Source organism: Brachyistius frenatus, unplaced genomic scaffold (assembly GCF_029030835.1).
Source record: "Brachyistius frenatus isolate BFR_SWC_R1_liver_20210118 unplaced genomic scaffold, ASM2903083v1 Contig_91, whole genome shotgun sequence".
Lineage (NCBI taxonomy): Eukaryota > Metazoa > Chordata > Actinopteri > Embiotocidae > Brachyistius > Brachyistius frenatus.
In genome coordinates this window covers 66,044-89,725 of record NW_027210690.1, presented here as the reverse complement: position 1 = coordinate 89,725, position 23,682 = coordinate 66,044, and the positions used below count along the sequence as shown (strand labels likewise).

General features: G+C 41.7%; 1 protein-coding gene across 5 annotated transcripts; it reads left to right on the top strand.

Annotated features, from left to right (window-relative positions):
* Positions 1-1,770: 1,770 nt before the first annotated feature.
* On the top strand, positions 1,771-22,872 carry rxrba (retinoid x receptor, beta a). 5 transcript variants are annotated; one of them, XM_069710409.1, is made up of 13 exons: positions 1,771-1,858; positions 2,566-2,713; positions 4,120-4,352; positions 4,804-4,957; positions 5,069-5,248; positions 7,782-7,802; positions 9,656-9,816; positions 10,078-10,207; positions 10,765-10,897; positions 13,690-13,725; positions 16,109-16,200; positions 16,306-16,411; positions 16,958-22,872. In XM_069710409.1, the coding sequence occupies exons 2-13, from the start codon at positions 2,698-2,700 to the stop codon at positions 17,103-17,105; spliced, it is 1,410 nt and encodes a 469-aa protein (XP_069566510.1). In that variant the 5' UTR covers positions 1,771-1,858; positions 2,566-2,697; the 3' UTR covers positions 17,106-22,872. The 5 variants fall into 5 exon arrangements, with proteins under 5 accessions (XP_069566510.1, XP_069566512.1, XP_069566513.1 ...); XM_069710411.1 differs by lacking the exon at positions 7,782-7,802; XM_069710412.1 differs by lacking the exon at positions 13,690-13,725.
* The last annotated feature ends 810 nt before the right edge of the window (positions 22,873-23,682 follow it).

Genomic DNA, 23,682 nt, shown 5'->3' with positions numbered 1-23,682 from the left:
TCAGGCAAAAAGAATTAAAAAAATAATTGAAGTTTGCTGTATTTTAATGAAACAATTACGTCTGCAGGTTTTTTTTTCTGGCAAACAGAAAAAATCTTCAAAAGTTTTGAGGACAAACTTGCATCATTAAATATAATAACCAATAAGTAGGGGTCACAAATGTTTAGATTTTTCCCCTCTGAAGTGAAATAAATGGACCACAATGACTGCCTGGACTGCAATAAAAGAGTATAGATTTAATTTGGAAAGTAGTTACATGTCTTTAATTAAAAAAAAAAAAATACCTGTATAGTTGGGAAGTATTCAGGGAGGTGTGGGGTTTTCTTGTAATACCGTCTTTGTCCTCTTGGAGGAGATAAAGTATTAAAAAAACAAAATCCTCCTGGTAACTCCCAGCATTCAACCTCAGGAGATGACAAGAACAACAATGTTATGGTTTAAAGACTTTTCCCTTTTCATATGTTCATACAAGCCATTTTTAAACTAAAGCATTTTTTTAAACTGCAGAACCATTTTCTAATACAACAGTGTTGTTATTTACAGATAAAAGGAAACTGAAATCCAGTGAGAAAAGTAAATAGGGAGTGTTTTTTATATTGTACTCAACAAGAGCTGCATTTTTATCTGAAATTTTTTAATGGTGAAGTCATTATCAAAATGAACTGATTATTATTTTTAAATATCTGTTAAGCCATTAAAACTTTAAGTCCTGAAAAGCAGTTTATGTCTGTTATGTATTTCCCAAATGATGGTATTTATTGTGTTTTTATGATATATTATGATGTTGTTCTTTGTTTTTCAGATTATGTGTTGTCATTTGTTGTTGTTGTTGTTGTTGTGGACGCTCTTTGTGCAAAGCAAATTCCCCTGGAAGCCCTAAAGGGTTCATTCATTCATTCATTACATTCTTATATTCAATTATTATTAATTTTTGTGATGTAAAATTCATATTTCCACACCTACACAGTCTCTCTGTCTAAACCTTTCTGTCAAATGCGAGAAACAACAAAAACACAGTTCATATAAACTAGAAGTACTTGTAATAATAATAATATTATTGCATATTTTGTTGATTTTTAATCAGTACATCTCAGTTTAATTATGCAAATATATTTTGCATGTTTTTTGTGTGTGTAAAAAGTACAGATACTTTTCAGAGTGAACGTAAATAAATTGATTGATTGCTCGACACTGAAAACTGGGGAAAAAAAAATCTCTGATGACAATAGAAAATCTCTGATTAAATTGATGTGTGTGTTGCCACAGTAGTAATGAGAATGTAAACGATTGTGCTTTTATGTTTACAGTGAATAAGAGTCAAGTTTCTTTACTACCCTTATATTTTTACATTAAATTAATTTAATATATTTCAAAGAATAAATAAATTAGGAATAAGATCAGAAATTCGCACGTAATCAATATAGAATAAAATATAGGTAGAAAACAGTCTGCGTGAGCAGAAATGGGGCAGCGAAGGCAAGGAGCGGAAGAGGTCACGTGATCGTTCGCATCGATCTGCTCCGAAAATAACCTGTGAAGACGCGCTCGAGCTGAACTCGTCTTGACCTCGTGACCTCGCGCGCGCTGGGTGCGTCTCCCTCGCTCGGTGACACGCGCAGACACAACATGACCTCACTCACCCCTCGTGCCCTGGGGGAGGGGGGGGGGGGCTGTAAGAGAGCACTGAGTCAAAATCCTCCATCATCATGTTTTCATCCTTGCGGGGGGAGGAGGGGGGGTGTAGGGGGGAGAGGAGGAGGTGGAGGAGGAGGAGGAGGAGGAGGAGGAGGGGGAGGGGGGGGACACAGCGGCCTGGTCGCCACATCTTTTTCATGAGGAGAAGCTGCGCCGCTAAACCGTCAGTAATTCTTTATTTCGTTTGCACCAGATACACATTTACGGCATTTGGCCGGTGTGTGAGCTGGAGGAGGAGGTGGAGGAGGAGGTGGTGGTGGAGGAGGTGGAGGAGGAGGAACAGCAGCGACAGACTGGGTTTGTTATCGGGTCTCCTACCGAGGACCTCGGTGCTAACTGGCGTGCTAGCTGCGCTAGGTGGCTAAGCGTGGTTAGCGATAACGGTTTTTTTTTGTGTTTGGTTTTTTTAAAGTATATTTTTAGTAACTTAAAAACAGGTACAGCAGACCCTCGTTAGCTTTAAGCACCGTTACGATGAATTCACTATTTAATTATTATTATTATTTTAGATCTCCAGTCCTAAATTAGGTTAGTTTACGAGCTGTGTGACGGCTAACGGTCGCTAGCTGTCCGTGTCGGCTCCATCTGTGTCGCTGCGTTGAGTCGAGACGTGGTGAATACACCGTCTGTTTTTAGTTGTCCTGTCTTCGTCCTGTCCTGTAAACAGGACAAAGACACGTCTCGGCATCGAGCTGGTCGCTTTGCAGCGTCCTGCTGTAAACGTTTTGTAAAATGCCCCCAAAAAAAAAAAGAAAATGCATGAAATAGACTTTTTTTATTTTGTCACTACGCTGTTGCTATCGGAGCGATGGGGGCTGTCACAGCATTTCGTCCTTTAAACGGTCCACTTTTCTTGTTCTGGAATTTCAGACCCGTTTTTGGCTTTCCCAAAACTCCGGCCCGGGCCTCAGTCCGCGGTCTAGAGTTCGATAGCGGGCCGTTGGAAGACGTAAGCACGTCGGCTCACAGCCGCCAGACAGCCGCTGTAGCCCAACCACCATCATGGGAGACAGTAGAGGTGAGCAAAACAAACGGCACAGATGTTATTTGTCAGCAATGCAGCAACATGTTTGTCCGGCCGTCATGGCATCTGTGAACTAATGTCGGTGATTTTATAAATTATGCATAAAAAGATCAGGCTTGTACATATCTGGGGTATGATGACACGAACCTACCCAAAGATGTGGTTAAATAACAGAATATTAAAGCTTGTAAAACACACTGGGGTTCTTCCAGGTCATGCAATCATTTGCAATCGTCCCGCCACTCTAAAGCAGTGTAGTTGTTTTTAAATAATTTAGATTATTTTAAATTAGGCTTCCCATTTGTCTGAACATTGTGTCTTCTCAGCATGACAGCATGTGATTTAATAGAATTAGATGGTGATGTATAAAAAACGTCTCCAAGTTTCAAAACATTATACAAAGATGAGCAATTATTGCCTCCAACTGTCATACGACTGCTGTGTTGTAAGGACAGTATAAAGTTAAATCTTTGTTCCTGGTATTTGTTAACCTTTAAATCAGCATCAGCACTCTATTCACTTATGCTCTGAGTCCCCGGTCAGAAATAGATGGAGACCTTTGATGAGGACATACCTTGAATTATAAATTAGGTGAAAAGAAGTGTTCTCAGTAATTAAATTGATGTTTGTTGATTTGATTTGTGGTGTGAAGTACCACTGCAGCAGATGATTGGTGAGCAACACTGGTTTGTTTCTTCTCTCTGAGAAAAGCAGAGCAGATCAGATCAGACGACAACCAAGCACACAGCCTGAAGCAGAGAGAACGCAGTACAGGCAGCTGCAGAAGAAAGGGTCAGCTCTTAGGCAGGATGATGAAACATTTTACTATTCACATTTTTATTGACCAATATCTAAAGCCCGCTATTTCCGGTGCCAATAAATCGGAACCAAAAAGGACAGAATTATACTCGATTCAGATCACAGAGCTAAAAATGGCTTATAGCAAAGTGAAATAAACTTTGAGATACGTAGGGACATCAAATCGTGCTGTAAGTTATCTTGTGTAATTGGCACTTATGTGTGCCATGTTAAAAACAAAGCGAATTTTACTAAGAGCAAAAATTTTCTTTGTGCATTGAGGATGTTTAACAGATTTATTTGGCATTAAGTAAATTATTCTTATTTGCCTCATTAGAGGTTAGAAGACAGCACTGCATTGAAATGCATCGAAAATGATTTAAAAAATAATGTTGACCCCACCGTGACATCAAACACATGACCCTGATGAGGACAAGTCGTTTCTCTTCTTAAGATATTTTTTTAATATATTTTTTACACCTGCAAAGCAGCTCAGACGTCACTCAGAAACCCATCTATTACCAAGCTTCTTTTTTTCCGCATCATTTTATTATTACATCGTGCTACTATGATATTCTCCCTCTGGATTGTCTCTCGTCAAGATTCTCGCAGCCCAGACAGCTCGTCTGTGTCCTCCCCGCCGTCGGGCCAGCGCTCGCCTCCGCTGGTTCCCTCGGCCGCTTCCATGACCTCCCTGCCTCCCATCACCACCGCCGGGGTCAACAGTCCCATCAGTAGCATCGGCTCCCCCTTTTCCGTTATCAGCTCCTCGCTGGGCTCGCCCTGCCTACCCGGCACACCGTCGGTGGGTTACGGCCCGATCAGCAGCCCCCAGGTAAAGTTTAACGCCTTGCTTTGTATGTTTTAGTAACGTTTTAAATACCAGCCACTGTTACGGATTTCATTCTGTTTTTTGTCCCAGAAATGTTGACACGATGTCATTCTTTGTCTTTCTTTGCCATGGAGTCACTTTTATTTTTTTTCTAGCTCTTTCTTACTTTAGTTTTGCGCCCAGTGTTTGTCCTGATATTTACGTGCCATGAATTGTGTTTTAAACCCTTTTTTTTTTTTTTAACTGTTCTGAGATCTGAGAGAAATAAGAGGACAGATGGTGTTCAGGGTCCACAAAGTTACTCCCACTGCGACTTTATGTTTATTGTGTGATCAAGGTGATGACGTCACCCCTTCACTTTGAAATATTATAAAAGAAACGTAATTAGGAAATCCATGGAAAGTAGTCGTCCCTGTTGTCACTGTGTTAACCCTGTTTTCTGTTGTTCTTTCAGATCAACTCAACAGTGTCCATGTCAGGGCTCCATGCAGTGAGCAGCTCCGACGATGTGAAACCTCCACTGGGCTTGAAGCAGATGTCCCCCCACAGCCCAGGGCCGATGCTTTCCCAGAAACGCCTTTGTGCCATCTGCGGAGACAGATCCTCCGGTGAGTGGACGTCTTAAATGCAACTGCTTTATATTTTCAGCCTTCGTCCTCCTTTTTTTTTTTTGTCCCTAACTTTTTGGGCTCTCCTCTTCCCTCTCTCCCTCCCTCCAGGTAAGCACTATGGCGTCTACAGCTGTGAGGGCTGCAAAGGCTTCTTCAAGCGAACAGTGCGCAAAGACCTCACCTACACCTGTCGGGACAACAAAGACTGCATGGTGGATAAGAGACAGAGGAACCGCTGCCAGTACTGTCGCTACCAGAAGTGCCTGGCCATGGGCATGAAGAGAGAAGGTGAGCAAGCAGGAAACAACCACTTCTGTGCTTGACCTCTAAAAACGAAGCCACCTGTGGCACCTTTTCATCCACACAATGTTCACCTTAAATGTCAAAAGTAAATGACTATTTAGCTAATTTTCAACAACTTCACTGTACGCCCACAAACACGCCGTCTGTGTCCAAGATCACTGGCTGCTTCATTTAAAGTCAACATTTCAAAGTGTCATTTACGCTCATCATATGTTTCCCCTTCACATCCAGTCGAGAAAAAACAGTATTTACCCCAAAATGAGAGGACACAATTTGTGTATCCTTGACACCTGGCAGTATCCTAAAATCCACTGTACACCCACCAGTCATTTTCATACTACTAAAGAGGTATTCACTGTCATACATTATTTTTGTTGATCAATACCAAAAGTCTTAACTACTATTATTGTAATTTAGTGTTGCAATACAATAAACCAAGACAAAAAGTCCTTGAAGCTACTTTCAATTGGCCTAATAATGTGTTGTGGCTGTTGTTGTCTTGTCTTTGTCTGAAAGGATCACACAACCATGTCATAATAATCAGGTGACTCAATCAGTTTTAAGAGCCCACGATGATTTGGACCAATGAAAAGCAGCAACCAAGAATATTAACACCGCTGTCTGGCCTTGTTAACAGCTACATTAATTCCCATCATTTCTAAAAAATGAAATGTGAAACTCCTGTCTGTAGTACCTGATTACTATTTTTTAGGGACAGTGGCAATAAGCTGACAGAGCTTAAAATGCTTTAATAATAATAATAAAAAAAAAAGGAAATAGTCCAAAGCTTTAGGAACCTCTGCTGGTCCGTATCCCGCGTTGTTCAAGTGTCTGCAAAATATATTGCAGGTTATTAATGACTCGATGTATGTTTGATAAATTGATTATTTTTATGATCACTGCAGCATTAAGTTAATACAGATGAAAGAAACATTGGAGGCAGCTGCTTCCCGTAGCAGGTACATTCAGCATAATCTGCAAAACCCTCAATCTGTAAATCCTGGGCCACCCATCACGTTACATGATCTATTAAGTTATGAGAGCAATCTTACCAGATCAGACTTAGTAGGATTTTCAACACGGCACAAGTCTGAATTAATTAGTTTAATTTATAACAGGGAGTGTGTATAAAATACATCAATCTCAAAAAGAGGAAAACATGCACCTCAGGTCAGGTTACCTGGCGCCGCGCTAGTGGCAGCCTGCTGCAGCATCTCCCCCCTGAGAGCCCCCCTGCTGTAGCGAAGAAATTTCCCCTCGGGGATTAATAAAGTGTATAAAATTTAAAAAAAAAAAATCAAATCAAAATCAAGATGATTGGAAAGAGATCATTTCCATCTGCTGTGTGTGGCAGGTGAGAGGAAATATTAAAACACAAAGAAAAAGCTATTATCTCTACTGTAGATGAACTGAACAGCCCCCTGGATATGCAGACAGACTTCACAGGAACAAACAAGATATCAAAATATTACATATATATCCAAAGTTGTAAAAACAATTTGTCAGTGCAGTCACATTGGCATGCGCAAAAAATATCACAGGATGTGTTTATATGTCATTTTCCAAACCAATTACAATTGCCCAGGAAGTGGTTGATGAAAAGCTGCGATGTAATCCCAGTTATTATTCAGAAGCAGCAGGTTAGACGGCAAAGAGGAATTGATTTTAAAATGAGTCTGACACCGAGGTCAGAGATCTGTCCTCACTTCACTCACACGATGAGAAAACGCTGCAGCTCGGCGGCACCACAAAGGGTCACTCACCTTATGTTTAACTTTAGTCGTGCATCTTAAATGCCAAATATTGCGTATATAAGTCTTGGCATGTCTGAAGAAAGCCATAAAGTCATCCATGTCTAAATGAAACAAAGCCTTCACTATAGGGATGTGCTATATTGTGTTGTTTCTGATAAAATAAGTATAGTTTTAGTATGATTTTTTTGGTAAATATTTTATATTGTGATAATGGCAATATTCTGGTTTGTGGACGTGAAGATGTCATAACGCCAGTTTAACGATCTGATGCAACTTGAACATAAAGTGGCTCCACGCTGGAGGACTTTCCTCCAAAAGAGGGAAGCGACTTCAGCAATGTGGAAGTGGTTTGGTTATAAAAGCTCAGATCTACAACAAACCGCAGTAATATGTTTGTTTTTACTGACTATTTGAGGCCAAACTCTCTGGTAACAATAAAAAAAAGAAAAGAACGTATGTTCTTGAAATTACCGATATATATATATTTTTTTTAAGAATGTCGTTATGGCAGAATTTAACCTCCAATATCTATGATGTTATTTTTTTTTGGGCTTGTCACTTGCGTAGCCTGAACAAAGCAGCAGAGGTTCTGAAAAAAAAAAAGGACTTAACATGTGTACGATTAGAGGACAGAAAGAGCGAGTGAGGAGTGGTAGAGAGGGAGATGGGGGTGGGTAAGCCTTGTAAACACTAACCCCTTTCCCCCTCTCTTCCTCTTTTTTTGTTTCCTCTCGTTCTCTCTCTCCCCCTCCCTCCTTCTGTAGTGGCCAAGATGAACGACAGATGTAAGGAGAAGAGGGAGGGAGGGGGTGTGTGGCTGTGTCTGTATGAGTGAACGAGGAGCAGGCAGATTTGCCTATCAGTAAATAGAAGGAGCTAGTTTTCAGATATTTCTTTCTCCACCCTTTCTTGCCCGAACTCAAAGGTGGACTCTGTGCCAGCCTTTCAATTACTTCCCCATGTGTGTGGGTTTTTTTTTTTTAAGCTGTATGGATACGGGGAAAGTTTGCTGAGTATGCAAATCATCCTCCAACTTTATTTACAAGTTAACTTACTGTTAACGCCCCCCGCCCCCCTCCGGCCAGGTGCTGCCCAGGAAGGTCACAGTTACGACAGTCAGGAGAGGAAGGGTAGATTTAAAAAAAAAAAAAAAATTGTATTTCCCCACAAACATATTTCACGCCCGGCTCTGCAGCAGAAGTATCTACTTTCTGTTATAAGCCCACTTTTTGGAAGGCGTGGCCACGAGCACATCCCTTCTTCTTCTCTGTTAAATCCACACAACGATAACAAATGATGATATCGAGGCCATTAAAAACAAGTGCACGTACTAGGATTTGAAAATGTACTAATTCATTCATTCAAAAATGGCTGTTTTCCTCGCCAGAGGCTTTGTTTAAAATATTGATACATGCTGGTTTTTCAGATGCAATCCCAAAATATTTGAATTAAACATTAATAACATCTCAAACATTACTGCTGATGCTGAGATTCTCCTTGTTTCTATTCAAGTGACGGTCAAAAACAGCAATTCAATTCACAAACTTTAATGAGACTGGACTGATCTGAACATTTTCTGTTCTATAATAATAATAATAATGATAATATTAACTTTATTTATAGAGCACCTTTCGTATAAGAAATGCAGCTCAAAGTGCTTCCAAACAAGAACAATCACATGCAGTGTTTTACATAAAAACAGATGTAAAGGAACATTTAAAAATACAGGAAAAAAAATGAAATGCACAAGAACATAAAATGCATAAAATTAAACACAAGACAAACATTAATAAAATAAATATAGTTCAAATATAGCAATATGCATTTTAAAGGATGCATATCAGGATGCATTTAAAATATGACTGAACTATCAGTTTGGCTGGTTGGTGATCAGGCCTCCAATATTCATATTCCCAATTTTACGACCGAAACAACCCACATAAACACTTTAATAACTTTTTACTGCGAGGGATTTGCAGCAAGCTATTAATTTGATGCCTTAATATTTGTTTATTTTATCTAGTTATTTTTGTTGTATTTGCAGTTGCTGTGTAAAAAGTTCCACACGGTCGCATCTAAAGAAACCCAGTTTCCTTGTTGCAGCAATTTGAAAGTCAAACCTTTGAAAAAACAAATGTAATTTGTAATTTTTTACATTGCATATATCTTACGATCCACTTCTGCATTTGTTGTGGGCCTGAAAGAAGTATGAAAGACAGTATGAGAGACTTTTTAATTTTTTTTTATCATGAAATGCACACATCTGTGTCCCTCGTCTTTTCACATTAATTTGGTCCTACTCTTCTTTCCCTGTTCTTTTTGCTTCTTTTGTTTTTCTCCTCTTCATCTTTCTCGTCTTTCACATGTTCATCTCTGATATTCTTCGCTCCTTCTTCCTCTCCCTTCATCCTTTCTGTTCTCCATCACTGTCCAAACCTCTTGCTTCCTTTGCACTTATCTTGCATCTCCATTCATCCTCTCCTCTCCTCTCCTCTCCTCTCCTCTCCTCTCCTCTCCTCTCCTCTCCTCTCCTCTCCTACCTTCTCCCTTCCATCTCTTTCTTGTCCTTTTATTGTTTTTCTCCTGTGTTCCTCTCTCCTCCGCACTCTTAATCCCCCCCTTCACACCCGTCCTGCAGCTGTCCAAGAGGAGCGACAGAGGAACAGGGAACGAGAGGGCGAGGTGGAGTCAACCAGCGCCGTGAACGAGGAGATGCCGGTGGAGAAGATTTTGGAGGCGGAGATGGCGGTGGAGCAGAAGACGGAGCTTCACGCCGACGGAAGTTCAGGCGGCAGCTCTGTGAGTCGTCTTAACAGCAGGCTGTGTTCCTTTGAGCTGCTTTGTTTAACATGAAATCAAATTAAGTTGAAACAAATCAGGTGATTTCCACTTTATCATATTTTTTTTAGTTTATTCTGACATATAACTTGTATTTAAAACTTGTGTTTATTTATTCAGACACTTTGCTTTAACAGTCGTCATCGACCGTTCTTACCAATAATACATTGAAGTTGTGATAAAATTATAACCAATAATACTCAACACATCTGCTTTTTCCAGCCCAACGATCCTGTCACCAACATCTGCCAGGCAGCAGACAAGCAGCTCTTCACCCTGGTGGAGTGGGCCAAGAGGATCCCTCACTTCTCCGAGCTGCCCCTGGATGACCAGGTCATCTTGCTACGTGCAGGTGAGTCGGTCAGACTAGACCAAGTTTATTAAATAGGAAATGATATTGCTTATTTTTACGAGTAACGAGCACAACCTTGGTTTCATATTTCACATGTTGTGAAATGTCAGTTAACATAATAAACTCCGAACGCTCAAGAGTTTTTTAAAATGCAAAAGAAAAGGAAAACAAATTCTCTTTCTTCTTGACATTGGCTTCAGAGTTTTAACTTGCGCAGCATGAAAATAAAGGGAAAGTAAGTTGGGATTGTAGTCTGTGAATGCAAAGGCAGGATGTGTTTTTCACACAATCTGGAGTTTTTAGGGTTTTCTGCCTTCCCATCATTTTGTTTTACTGTAACTCGGGGCGTCACAATACCAAAATTAGTCGTAATAAGTCGACACCAATACCGCAGAAAATCCACAATTCTTGATACCAATGTCGATACCACAGCAAAAATAAAATGAGAGCCTCTGAACAGCCGTCACAGTTCACAAACAGTAACGGTAAGATTTCAGGATGTGAAAACTGGCGACTGGCATGTTGTTGATAAAAAATGACACCAACTTTTCCAACAGGATGGAATGAACTCCTGATTGCGTCGTTCTCCCATCGGTCCATCTCCGTGAAGGACGGGATCCTGCTGGCCACCGGCCTGCATGTCCACAGGAACAGTGCCCACAGCGCAGGTGTCGGAGCCATCTTTGACAGGTAATACACAGACGGCAGCATAACTCTAACAGACAGACAGACACACAACATCCCCAGCGTTCAGGAGTTTGTCTGGGTGATCCACTTGCAGAGGAACGTTGCAACCATGAAAACAAAAAAACCATGTGTGTCAACTGGTAGGGTCTTAACATAATGTTATGTTAAGTGCTTTTCAGAGGCATTTTTCTACTTCACTTTGAAATCCAAAATTGCTCAGGCTCCACTTCTACACAAGCACCAGGATCATCTGCTGTTAGCCTAAAATAAACTGATACTGAAAAGCCAGACAAAATCCCCTCTCAGAGTCCCCAGGGGAATCCACATTAGTGCTGAAAGCTTCACGAAGAATGAAAAATCACTCCTCTCCTCTATTTATCCACGTGGATGTCTCTGACGTTTTTCACACTCGCTGTGTTTTCATAATCGTCAACACGCACACGGTTCACGTTGAGCTGGAGTAGTGGGAAGTGGGTAAAGTTTTCGGGTCCAGTGTTTTTTTATCTTCGGCTGGCTGCAGCTGCTGTGTTCTGCGTTGGCTGTAATTGGCTGAGAGACTTTGCTTCTTTAGTGCTGCCTGTAGGATGACGGCGCATGCCAGGGAGACTGGTGACTAATGCTTACCCATAGATATGCATGTGCGCACACACACACACACACACACACACTGTGGCAAAGTACCTCTCGTCGCATTTGATGTGTTAATGGCTGGCGAATGTACAATACTAACGTGGAAAATATAAAAATAAAAAGTAAATACTTAAAAAGACCTTCATGTACGAGTTTAAACTCCATTATTGTGCAGAGCGTTGTCGAGGCCATGGGTAATAATTTTGGTGATGAATTTTCTTGTTCTGTTATCTCGTCTGCACTTATTGACATTTTCTTTCATATCATAAAATAATATCAGTCTGTTATTTTATGTTTATTAAATGAGATTGGATATTAATCTGTAATTCGTAGGATTGATGCCATCACTTCCAGTCTTTATATCTAATCGAAGGTCACGGGCTCTGTAAGTAATTTTATAGAAATATTACTGTAGAGTACTGTGTGTTTACTGGCCACGGGTACACTGTCAGTCCAGGATCATACAACCTGTAAATAAAAACAAAATGCAATGATTTGCAAATCTCATAAACCCATATTTAATTGCAAACAGGCCAATGACAACATATCACATATTGAAAGGGAGCCATTTTTATTGCTTTATGAAAAACACATGGTTATTTTGAATTTGATGCCAAAAAAGTTGGGACATGTTTTGCGTGACGCACTTTATTTTTATTCACATTTTACACGGCGTCCCAACTTTTTTTGGAAACGGGGTCGTATATAGATTTGTCTAAAACAAGCGTGTTATTTTGAGATCTCAAAATGCTTATTGCATAATTAGAAATTTGAAAACAAAACATAACTACAGATGTGGCCTCTTCAGTCTTCTGCATTATTGCATCAACTTCACAAGTTACATTTTTTGACACGTCAAAAGAAAACCTTTTTATTTTTTGCTCGACACTTCTCACGCAGTGATAAATAATAGTTAAAGTCATGATGGGGTGTTATTGCTTTCTCCAGGGAGGATTTAACGTGTTCATGACGTTATTACTATGAATTATACCTAAAACCCAAACTGCATCACAACGTGTTAATTAGACGGTAATTATATCGATATAAAAGATTAGTTTCAGTCAGGGTTAAAGTGAACTAGCTGGGCTCAGGGCTCAATGATTTATTTCCCTCTGATCATTTTCTCCTCTGGCACCGCTCTCTTCTAGCAGCAGGCTTCTGTCTCAGCTTGGCATCGGCATCTGTTTCGAGCTACTTAACCACCAGAGAGGCATTTCTCTGTAAAACCTTACTTGAGGTAGATTTCTTCGTTAATAGGCCACGAAGTGCAAAACACAACAATCTTTAACGAAACAACTGAACAAAGCACAAAACAAGAAACCTTTCAGAAAACAAACACAACGCTCAACAAACTAAAAAGGTACCTGCTAATCTTGTCATCAAATCAGTGATGGGAATGACAAAGATAGATAATATTTATATATATGTGGAGAATATTCTCCTATCATGAAATTTTTTTTTATGTTATTGGTTTGTTTTGTGCGTTGTTCATTTGTTGTTTTAAAAAAAAAAAGTTGTACTTTGTACTTCAAGACACTATAAATAAGTTCCTTTTTGTAATTTATTAACATGTAAAGAGCGATTCCTATGAAAAGCTGAGGGTTTTCAGTTTTTCACATGTGAACGGATTCATGTGCACTAATGGGTTTCTGCTGGTTTTTTTGCGTTTGGCTCATAAGATTTACGATAACCTCCTTTCTGCTTATTTTAATACACATGAATGTAGTGGTGCCTTATGTGAGATCACAGATGTCATAAATCAGAGGTGCACATTTAGAAACATGTAACAGAATATATCGATAACATGACATAAAAAAACATGTAGTCCCAGTTTTAAAATACATCTGAAAGTAGTTTTTAAACTACTTTTTAAATTTTCACTGAGTGAAATCACATCTGTTCAGCTGAAGGGCTCAGACGACACACACACACACACACACACACACACACACACACACACACACACACACACACACACACACACACACACACACACACACACACACACACACACACACACACACACACACACACACACACACACACACACACACACACACACACACACACACACACACACACACACACGCGCACACACACACCACTGTAATAACAATGAAACTGTGTAATGACATTGTAATAACACATTGTGATTGAATACGCAGGGCGCACAATGCCGAGGTTGGGGCCATATTTGACAGGTAATTACGCCACTACACAAACACCTTTCTTGAACCCCCCCTCCTCTTTTGAGTCAACAACATGAAAACCACCACAAAGCAGACGCTGAGCGCTCCGTGCGTTTAGGCTTTTTATTTTTCCTGCAGCGTTCTCGTTAGGAGATAAAAGTCTGAACGACATCCGCGGGCGGCTGTTCGATCCACTCGGGGAACTATTGTTGTGCAGTTATTATTGTTTGTGGCGTCGACGGGCAGAATCCGATGCCTTTTCTTATCGAATCAAAATGTTGATATTGTGGAGCTCCAGCTTCACCGGGGCTTTTATGGTCGGTTGCGGTTCAGTGAGGAGACACTGTTACTCCAGTGTTGGATTAGTTTTTAGATCCCCTAACGTAGCGTTTTGGAGGTGTTGTATAACAATAATATATACTCCCTGTGTGATGGGAAAAACCCATTTTATAACATTAACGATGTGTGTAACTTAAACCCACTCCCTCTTTCCTCCACTGGATTTGAATAAAACATTCATCCGGTCCGCTTGTGTGTGTGTGTGTGTGTGTGTGTGTGTGTGTGTGTGTGTGTGTGTGTGTGTGTGTGTGTGTGTGTGTGTGTGTGAGAGAGAGAGAGAGAGAGTGAGTGAGTGAGTGAGACTGCGACTGAGAGAGAGAGTGAGAGTGAGAGTGAGTGTGAGTGTGTGTAAAAACAGCCTGATTTGGGTGGTGTCTGTTAAAAATCCCCATCGTTAAAAAACAGATGGAGATTTCTGATCACGAATGACGGAGTCGCAAATAAGCGGTCCCTAAAGGTCACCGCTTCGTTCCTCCCACTCGTTGGCGTCTGTTTCTTTCCTCTTTCATATTCCTGGCAGGGACGCGCTTAACGGCTCACAGCAAACCTCTTCATGTACTATTGCACAACACATCTTAATAAAATAAACACGCATGGTAACTCCTTTGACTGAAACCGTGGGTGAGTTGGTGAGATGAGTCTTTAGTATTCTTATTTATTTTTGTCATGTTTACTGTTTGTTTCTGTTGGATGCGTTCTTCTTGAATAACTGAATCTCTGAGGCCATTTTTAAGATGAATGGATGACGTTTAAAGTACAAAGCAGAGCACCAAATCTACAAGCTCGCCTTCGTTACGTCTCTCTCTTCATTCATCGACACTTTACGTTTCAAATAAAAAACACTCGATAGACAGACGTTCATGAGGATACAGTGAAAGTGTTAAACGGGATCATTTTCAACAAACTCATTGCGTATCTTAAAATGAGACGGTATTCACTTAATGAAATTGCAGAGAACATGAAGATGTGGAATTAATACATTATGCCTGCTCTACATAAAATACAATGCTTTTCAAAATGTACACAATCACTGGGCAAAATAGGAGAAGTACTTCAATGCCATATTTATTTCAAGTCCAGCATCAATCTTTGCTCGTAAATGAAGCATCATTTTATCAGCTCGTTATATTGGCCGGTGTTTGTTTAAAGCCTTGACAGGCCGATAAAGTTGACGTGTCGATATTACGGTGCATCGCCGGGCTTTGAAAACTCCAAATCATTATTTAGCATCTGAACCCTGCCTGTTGAAATGCTCGTACATCGTTGGAGTCATCAGTTAAAAGGCACTTTAACACTTTTCTTCTCCAGCCGTGGTAGATTTCAACATTTGGCAGCCATTTTCACGACTTTCACGCATTTGCTCGCAGAGCTAATGATAAACACAACAAAGAGAAGCAAACGATGAATTATTAAGTAGGAAAAAAACCTAAAAACAGATTCAGCCACAGCCTGAACCAGCAGTTTGCCAACCTGGTCAGTTTTAACTGTTTTTTTTTGTTTTGTTTTTTTCTTTCTGCAGAACCAGCAGTTCAGCCATGCCATAACTAGTTGGGGCATAAAGTCTTTTCATTCAAGTAACTGTAAATGTGTGATGGAGTCTGGTTTCTTTCTGTTCTTACTCTCTTCTTCCCTCCTTTATTTATGTATATTTTATTTATATATTTATGTATGTTTTTATGTTTCCTATGCTTTTTTTCTTCATCTTCTTCTCCCGCTCATTCCCATGCTTCTTCTCCTCTCTTCTCCTCTCCTCTCCTCTCCTCTCTCCTCTCCTCTCCTCTCCTCTCTGCTCCTCCTCTCCTCTCCTCTCCTCTCCCCTCCTCTCCTCTCCTCTCCTCTCCTCTCCTCTCCTCTCCTCTCCTCTCCTCTCCTCTCTGCTCCTCCTCTCCTCTCCTCTCCTCTCCCCTCCTCTCCTCTCCTCTCCTCTCCTCTCCTCTCCTCTCCTCTCCTCTCCTCTCCTCTCCTCTCTGCTCCTCTCTCCTCTCCTGCTCCTCTCCTCTCCTCTCCTCTCCTCTCCTCTCCTCTCCTCTCCTCTCCTCTCCTCTCCTCTCCTCAGGGTTTTGACAGAGCTCGTGAGCAAGATGAGAGACATGCAAATGGACAAGACAGAACTGGGCTGCCTTCGAGCAATCATCCTCTTCAACCCAGGTACACTCACTGTAGAGTCACCAAAATAAAGTGGACATATTATGGTCTGGAAATCTGAAGGGAACTTTGAATGGAGATAATTAAAACATTTGTTTTCACCTGAAGATGCCAAGGGTTTGTCCAACCCCAGTGAGGTGGAGCTCCTGAGAGAGCGGGTGTACGCATCGCTAGAGTCTTACTGTAAACAGAAATACCCTGACCAGCAGGGCAGGTAGGCTGGAACACACACACACACACACACACACACACACACACACACACACACACACACACACACACACACACACACACACACACACACACACACACACACACACACACACACACACACACACACACACACACACACGGAAGCTACCAATGGATAAACTTTGACCTCAAACTGCTGAAAATCAGACCAGAATATCAGCATTTTAGAAACACACCCTACTTGTATCGAGTGAAAGTAGTAAGGATGCTAATGTTAGCAGCTCCACCCTCCCAAGGTCAAGGGGACAAAAACAAACACCCATCTGGCCAAACGAACCTGCGCAGATACAAAATTTACATTATATTTATTTAGTCATCCTATTTTTTTTATGTTACAAAATAAATGCAGTTCAATATGTGACATCATTCGTCCGTTTGACATGTTTTGCCACGTGTTGGCATTTTCAGATCATTTTTCTTGATGCCTTTTCTGAACTGAAGTTTACATGATTGATTGCTAATCACTCCTCCCACCGCTCTCCTTCTCATCCTTCCCTCCGTCGGCCAGGTTTGCAAAGCTCCTCCTGCGGCTCCCGGCGCTGCGCTCCATCGGCCTGAAGTGCCTGGAGCACCTGTTCTTCTTCAAGCTGATCGGTGACACGCCCATCGACACCTTCTTGATGGAGATGCTCGAGGCGCCTCACCAGCTCACCTAGAGGAGCCAGGTTCGGTCCGGTCAGGATCCAATGCACACCAGGATTACCAACACGGCCCCTCCCCCCACCCCCGCCCCAGTGTGGGGGGGCCGTCGGCTCTGCTTGTTGGGCCTCACTTAACTGCAGCACCTGCTGGTTTTAATGTACCGGCTGTCACACTTACACACACAAAAACACACATATCCCCCCCCCCCCTTCCCCGTCACCCTGGCTAATTATCTTCACACACACACACACACACACACGCAGATCCTTGAATTAAATACATGGATTGACATACAACATAACTAATACACGGATAATATTGCTCTGAATGAACAGCGTGCTAATACTCCCACAGACACACGCGGTCGATTCTCATTCTCAGTTTTCAAGCGAAGGGGTTATGGCTCAAGGAATTTATCCCCTTTTACTCACGCATATACAGTTAATGTCTTAACTTTAAGTTAGCCTTCGGTTTTCCCATCTTCATCTCGCAGTGGGTTTTTTGCTTCTGCGTAACTGTCGTGCTTCCCTGGTTTTTACGTGGGTTACTTACAGTTACAGCTGGCTACACCTCTGTATATTATATCCATCACTAGCAGGTTAGTTACTCATGTATGTTTGTTTTTGTTTTTTTCTTAGCTTGAAATCAGGTGCATAGCATTTCAATCAACTGTCCAACATTCACTTGTTATTGTCAGGAGGTGTCCTCTGACGGACAGGCGAACTCCCAGTGGGTTCATCCAAGCTCATAAACATTGAAATATTTTTTTTTTTCTTTTTTTGAATATTCATGCTGAAACTTGTTTGAGTTTCTATTTTGAAGTACTGTACTCATGAAATGAGAGATTTTTTCCAAGGCATTGAAATCCAGGAAAAGAGGGCTGGGAGCACTTTGTTGGACACACAAACTTTGTCCCACCCACCCTGATGCGCACAGCAGGCTTTGTAAGACAAGAATGACTTGAATTTTTATATATATATATATATACGTATATATAAATATATATGTACATATATATATATATATATATATATATATATATACACATTTTGATTTTATCCTTTTTTCTCTACTTTGGCAGATGGTTGGTATTTTAAACAGCTTGAGGCTAACAGGAAGTTACAGCTTTGTGTGAGAAAAAAAAAAAAGTATTTGTTTCACTTTTCTCCCCCCGCACCCCCTTTTTCTTTCGCTGGTGGTCATTTATGCACTTTTGTGAGTTGTAACTGTAAACGTTCCCATTTCCTAGAAATGACCATCCGTTGTCAGACACCTAAGATGAACTCGAAGGTACTATGTGTAGGGTTTTTCTCATTCATTGCATCATTGTCTAATCGGATGTTCTTATCGAATTAGTCACTTCCTGCGCAGAAAATAACCCGTTTGGGGTTGAACGCCAACCACCAGTCAAAATGATTGAACACATAACGTCAGTCTGTTCTAAACACCCAGTACTTCTGAAAGTCTCCTAATCTTGATAGGTTGAAAACTGCCTCTGATTGGCCATCCTGTATCCGGGTCACTGTTACTACAGGGGAGACTGTTGACTCCTCTACCCAGCACTTATCGTAGTGTCCTTGTACAGTGATGGATTTGAGAGGCATTCTGCACTCTGTCCTATCTGGAAAGCTCCATCTTTGTGCAACATGAAAAACAGCAGCAGAGTTAGAAAATATAAAGAGCTGCTGAAATGATCCCACAGTGGCAGAAATGCAACTTTAATTCTTCCTGCTCGTGAAACGGTATCAAACTTGGGTGTGTTTTTGCAGCCTCCACTGTTCGTGGATTGGCAAACATTGCATCCGTGTTTGAATTACAAAAGACCTCTGATGTGTCGTCATGCTGTAATGCAATAATGAAATGAGTTAGCCCTACGTCGTGAGAAATCCTACACCTACTACCTACAGCTGTGGTATCTTCATTCAGTCCATATCGGCTCCGTGCTTGCGACTTTTGTACAATAGATGTAAATAATACACAAAAAAAACAACACAGGAGCCATGCAGAAACAAAAAGGCCTGTTCACACCTGAGAAAGTGAATTTAAAAGCTCAATTTTTTTGCCGTTGAATCAACATTCGACTCGTCTCCGACGTCACGGCGATACTGTTTTTTTTTTTTTTAGCCCAGGGCCAAACCACACCTCACATTGCTGCTTTTTGCACCAACGTCTGCCAATGTTCTCCTGCCGGCTCTTGATAATTGATTGGCTGGATTTGTTTTGTTTTTTTTGCTGACAAAGGCACTTGACATTTACTGTGATTGAAATTTTTTTGAATCTTGAGCATTGCAACGGAAAAAAAAAAAAAAAAAAAAAAAAAAAAGGTCAACCGCAGCTACAAACACAGCAAACTATGAATCACACCGCTCAGAGGTGAGCAGTACCGGGGTACACGTCAAGATTTACTGCAGTTACTGTTAGTAAAATAACACAAAAAAAAGAGTGCTGATATTCTGAGGTGTATTTAGCCTTCATTTAGTAGAAGTTATCAACACATTTTACAGTGTAATCTTATAGGGAAGAGGTACAGCAGTCCTCTACTAGGTGCTAAATGACTTATGTGGTCTTCTAGTTTAAGACTTACACATCAATGCAAACACAGTATGCAAGTACCGAGACCAATGAGACGGCCTCTCTCCACTCTTTGCTTGAAAAAAAGAAAAGAAAATTGGATATTTCTCTTTTATTATTTTGTGACCCCCTTACTTTAATTTGCAGACTCCCAGCCATGGAAAGAAATACCAGTTAAGTGCTTGTGCATTTTGGCTGCCGCTGATTAAAGCAGAGCCAGTTTTTCTTTTCTCTAAATCGAGTAGAAGCAATGAAAAGTAGCTGCTGAAGTGATGAGCTTCCTGCCCTGCAGATAGTCCAAATACGTCTTCTCAGAGAGGACTCCCCCAATCCACCCCTCCCCCATGTGATGTGGGCGTTAGAGGCCGGCAGTCCACCTGTAAGACAGGTGGGTTTTTTTGTTTTTAAACGCGTTAAAAGTAAGTCGGTCCAACCTTTCAAAGAGTTTGTTGTCGTTTCAGTTCCTCTCCATCCTCGAGTACGTACGGTCGACTCAGCGAAGCGGTCTCCGTGGTGTCCGTCACATTTCAGCCCCACTGTGTTGGCAAAAAAAAGAAAAAGAAAAGCAAGATGGAGGCACTGACGTCTGCCGGCGTTCTCGTGCCGTGCTTGTCGCTTCGAGTTGGTTCAGATGAGCTGATTGAAGCGTTTTCAGACTTGAGTGAGAAGGATCCTTCACATCTTAAGACAGTCGACCCCCAAAACGAGCTCTCTGTCCCTCGGAGAGTAGCCGAGGGTCGGAGCCAACTTCAACGATGTGCGCTTGTGTTGGTTGATTTCTCAGAAACTCTCTCTGGAGGGTTTTTAGTTTTTAGGAGCTTCCTCTGTTGAATGTTTGAGCCTGCTGCTACTGCACCGTGTTTATAACCAGGGATGGGAACGATTATACAATCAGTCAAGCGCTGGAGGGTCCACGAGGTGACGTTAAATATGGGACGCACACACACACACAGAGAGAGAGAGCTCTCTGATCAGACGCCAATGTTTGTTGACAATTCTTCCAAAAAAAACAAAAAAAAGTCAAAATATGCAACTCGTGTACTCATATTGTGGTCGTGTGGTGAAACGGTTGACTTGCAATATATGCATTGTGTTTCTGGCATTCTGTAGATTTTTTAGCTTTAGTCTGTTACATGAGTTGATATAATTGGCTGTTTAGGATTCCCATCCCTCCATATAACAGCAAAGTTTTTGTGATGCCATTTCTATGTTTCTCTACATTTTGCTACGAGCTTTTAGCATTTCGAAGATGAGAAAACAGGAAAAGCTGAACAGGTTCTGGATGCTAAAGGCACCTCAAGCTTTGCTCATCAGGCGAGACTGTTTTAGCAAAAAGCTGCTGGTTGGGTGTTGTAGTTTCTAGTTTTTTTATATATATATATATATAGTGTGTGTGTGTGTGTGTGTGTGTGTGTGTGTGTGTGTGTGTGTGTGTGTGTGTGTGTGTGTGTGTGTGTGTGTGTGTGTGTTTTTACACACGCGTGAATGGAATCGGTCTGCAGCCTTTCAACCGGCAGACGCTGTAGCTCCGGCTGTGATTTGCTGAGCGCCGTTTAGATAACGTGGTAGAATAACGTTAAAGGAGCCGAGCTGGAGGGGCGATTTAACCGACTCGTTAACTTTAAGCTTTATCAACCCGACCCAGCCTTCCTTCCTTCCTTCCTTCTTTCCTTCCTTCACTCACTTCAACCCCGTGTCCACTGCTTTACTTCACAACTTAACCGCTGCTTCACTCGCACCACGTGGGGATGAAAAGAAAATGGACCGGGCTTTGCGTTGGAGCGGACGTGGAAACCGATTGAACCGATGCTTCTTGGACTGTTTGAAACGGATGTGAAGCTTCGTCTTTGGGACGAGCGTTGCCGACGGGATTCACTCTTCGCTTACTTTACTTGACGGCAGAGATGCCACCTTGATTGAATATGCTTTTTTTTTTCTTTTCTTCTTTTTTTTTTTATAGATGAATCGCAGGATATGACTGAAAAATTGATCATGGTGTATAAATTATCTACACCCCCCCCTACCCCCTCTGAAGCCAAGGCCCATCCTGTTACGGTCAATGAGGCACAGTGTGCTATGCAGCCTTGAACCCACCACCACCCTCACTGGTTTATTTATCACTGCCAAGCGGTTTGAAATGCGGCGCCAGCCAGCCACCCCCCCCTCCCAAAGTGCTTGTCCATCATGTATGTTGTGATTATTGTGTAGCACACTAAAGAGTGTGCACTAACCCTGGCCTGTGTGATGCGTACTGAAGAGGGGACCCTAATAGGAATGGAGTGACAGCTCGTGTGGAGAGGGGGAGGACATGGTCCCAGGGGAGGGAAGTGGACCGGCGGGTGGACCCCCTCCGGGTGCTCGAGCTGCACTGGTGCTCCTCATCTGGGTCCCGCAGCCTGGAAAACATCCGCTTTGGTTTGTTGAGACACACGGAGATGCATATGAGTGAGACGCAAATAAGGAATGATTCAACAGGGCCGAGCCGAGTGCTCGACCTGCTCTTCTTCGGTTAGATGTTTTAACTGTGTCCGAGTCCTCGTGTTGCTGTGGCCGGATGCTTCAGAAAAATAGAGAGACTGTGGCGACACAGGTCAAAGGTCGCCAGAATTTACAGGTCAAGTTCGCAGGGAGGGCACACCTCTGAGCAGGATCTGGTTCCTTTGGATGAACTTGTCAGGAAGGATCAGCTGATTGCTCTCCTTAAGGGAGGAGGTGGTTGTTGGTGTGAGGAAGAGAAAGAAGGGCAGGAACTTAAAGAACTCGGATCAGGTGATTTAGTCGTGAAGAAAACCAGAAAAAAAACTATTTTGCAGTAGATCTAGAATCTTCCTTAATTGTTTATCTTTCACTTTAAAAAAAACAAACAAACAACACCTTTCACAGTTTTCTTTGTCTCGTTTCCCCGTCTCCCTCTTCTCCAACTATGCTATTCATCTTTTGTTCATTACAAAGTATTAAACAAATACAAGAACTGTAAAAAAAAAATCAGAACGAAATCTGTCGCTCTTATTTTGAAATTTTCTCTTTCTCTGGTGTCTGTTCTTCGTCCTGTTTGTGTCCGACTCCATCATACATATGTGGAGCTGATTGACAATTGTGTTTCGGGGATTGAAAGAAGACAAAAAAATATGAATAATTTTTTTCAGTCATTAATTCTGAATCTTGTTTCTGTTTGTTGTATCATGTCCGAGTAAAGGTTTTAATACTGTACTTGAAGTCTTTTTCATTCATTATTTAAGGGGGGGGAGAAAACGATTGCCAGTCAAAATTGCTCCAATATAGTTTAAATATTGCAGGATGTAAATAAAAACAGCTTCAAAAGGACAGTAGTTTTACACTTTAAATACACTGTGTAGGTGGAAAACGACCAGGGTGCACCCATTTCCTTCAGGCTCCACATAAAACACCCACCGGCTGCAGATGTACTGGACCGTCCCAGCCCGGCTCCCACTGCGTCCTGGAGAAGTGATCCGCTACTCAGTCCAGCAGGACCCCAGGGCCCCGGTGACCGCTGGCGCCGCACTTCCACCTTCCGACCTCCAGAGGGAGCACTGACCTTTTTGTCCTGTCCCCAGTACCCCTCCTCCCCCTTCCCGCCTCTGCCTGTGACTACTTTACGCACTCTGACCAATCAGGAAGCAGCAGAACTTGAGTTCAGACATACATACACCCCCTCCCCTCCTATACACTGGTGGCTCTATTCCCTCCACCGCATATTTAAATGTAAAGATAGGAATGTGTGTGTGAGTTTGTATAGTTACTCTCCATCTCTCCTCCCACCTCGGTGTCCGTCTCCTCCCTCATACCTGACCCTCTATTCGGACTGGCTCCTCTTCCTCTGATTTAACAGCAGCCGGACTGAAGAGCCGTTGCTCAGCTTCGCTCTCTATTAGAGGCCCGAAGTGATTCAGAGAACTGAAGTTACGAAAGAAGCAACATTATTTAAACTACAAGATGGATTATAACAGTTTTCTGTATGCTAATATTTACTGATTTATTGACTTGACCTTTTTTTATTCC

Excerpts from the sequence above, each read along its gene's own strand:
- rxrba (XM_069710409.1), top strand. Across the intron at positions 5,249-7,781 it reads CATGGGCATGAAGAGAGAAG|TGGCCAAGATGAACGACAGA; the intron begins GTGAGCAAGCAG and ends CTCCTTCTGTAG. Across the intron at positions 16,201-16,305 it reads AATCATCCTCTTCAACCCAG|ATGCCAAGGGTTTGTCCAAC; the intron begins GTACACTCACTG and ends TTTCACCTGAAG.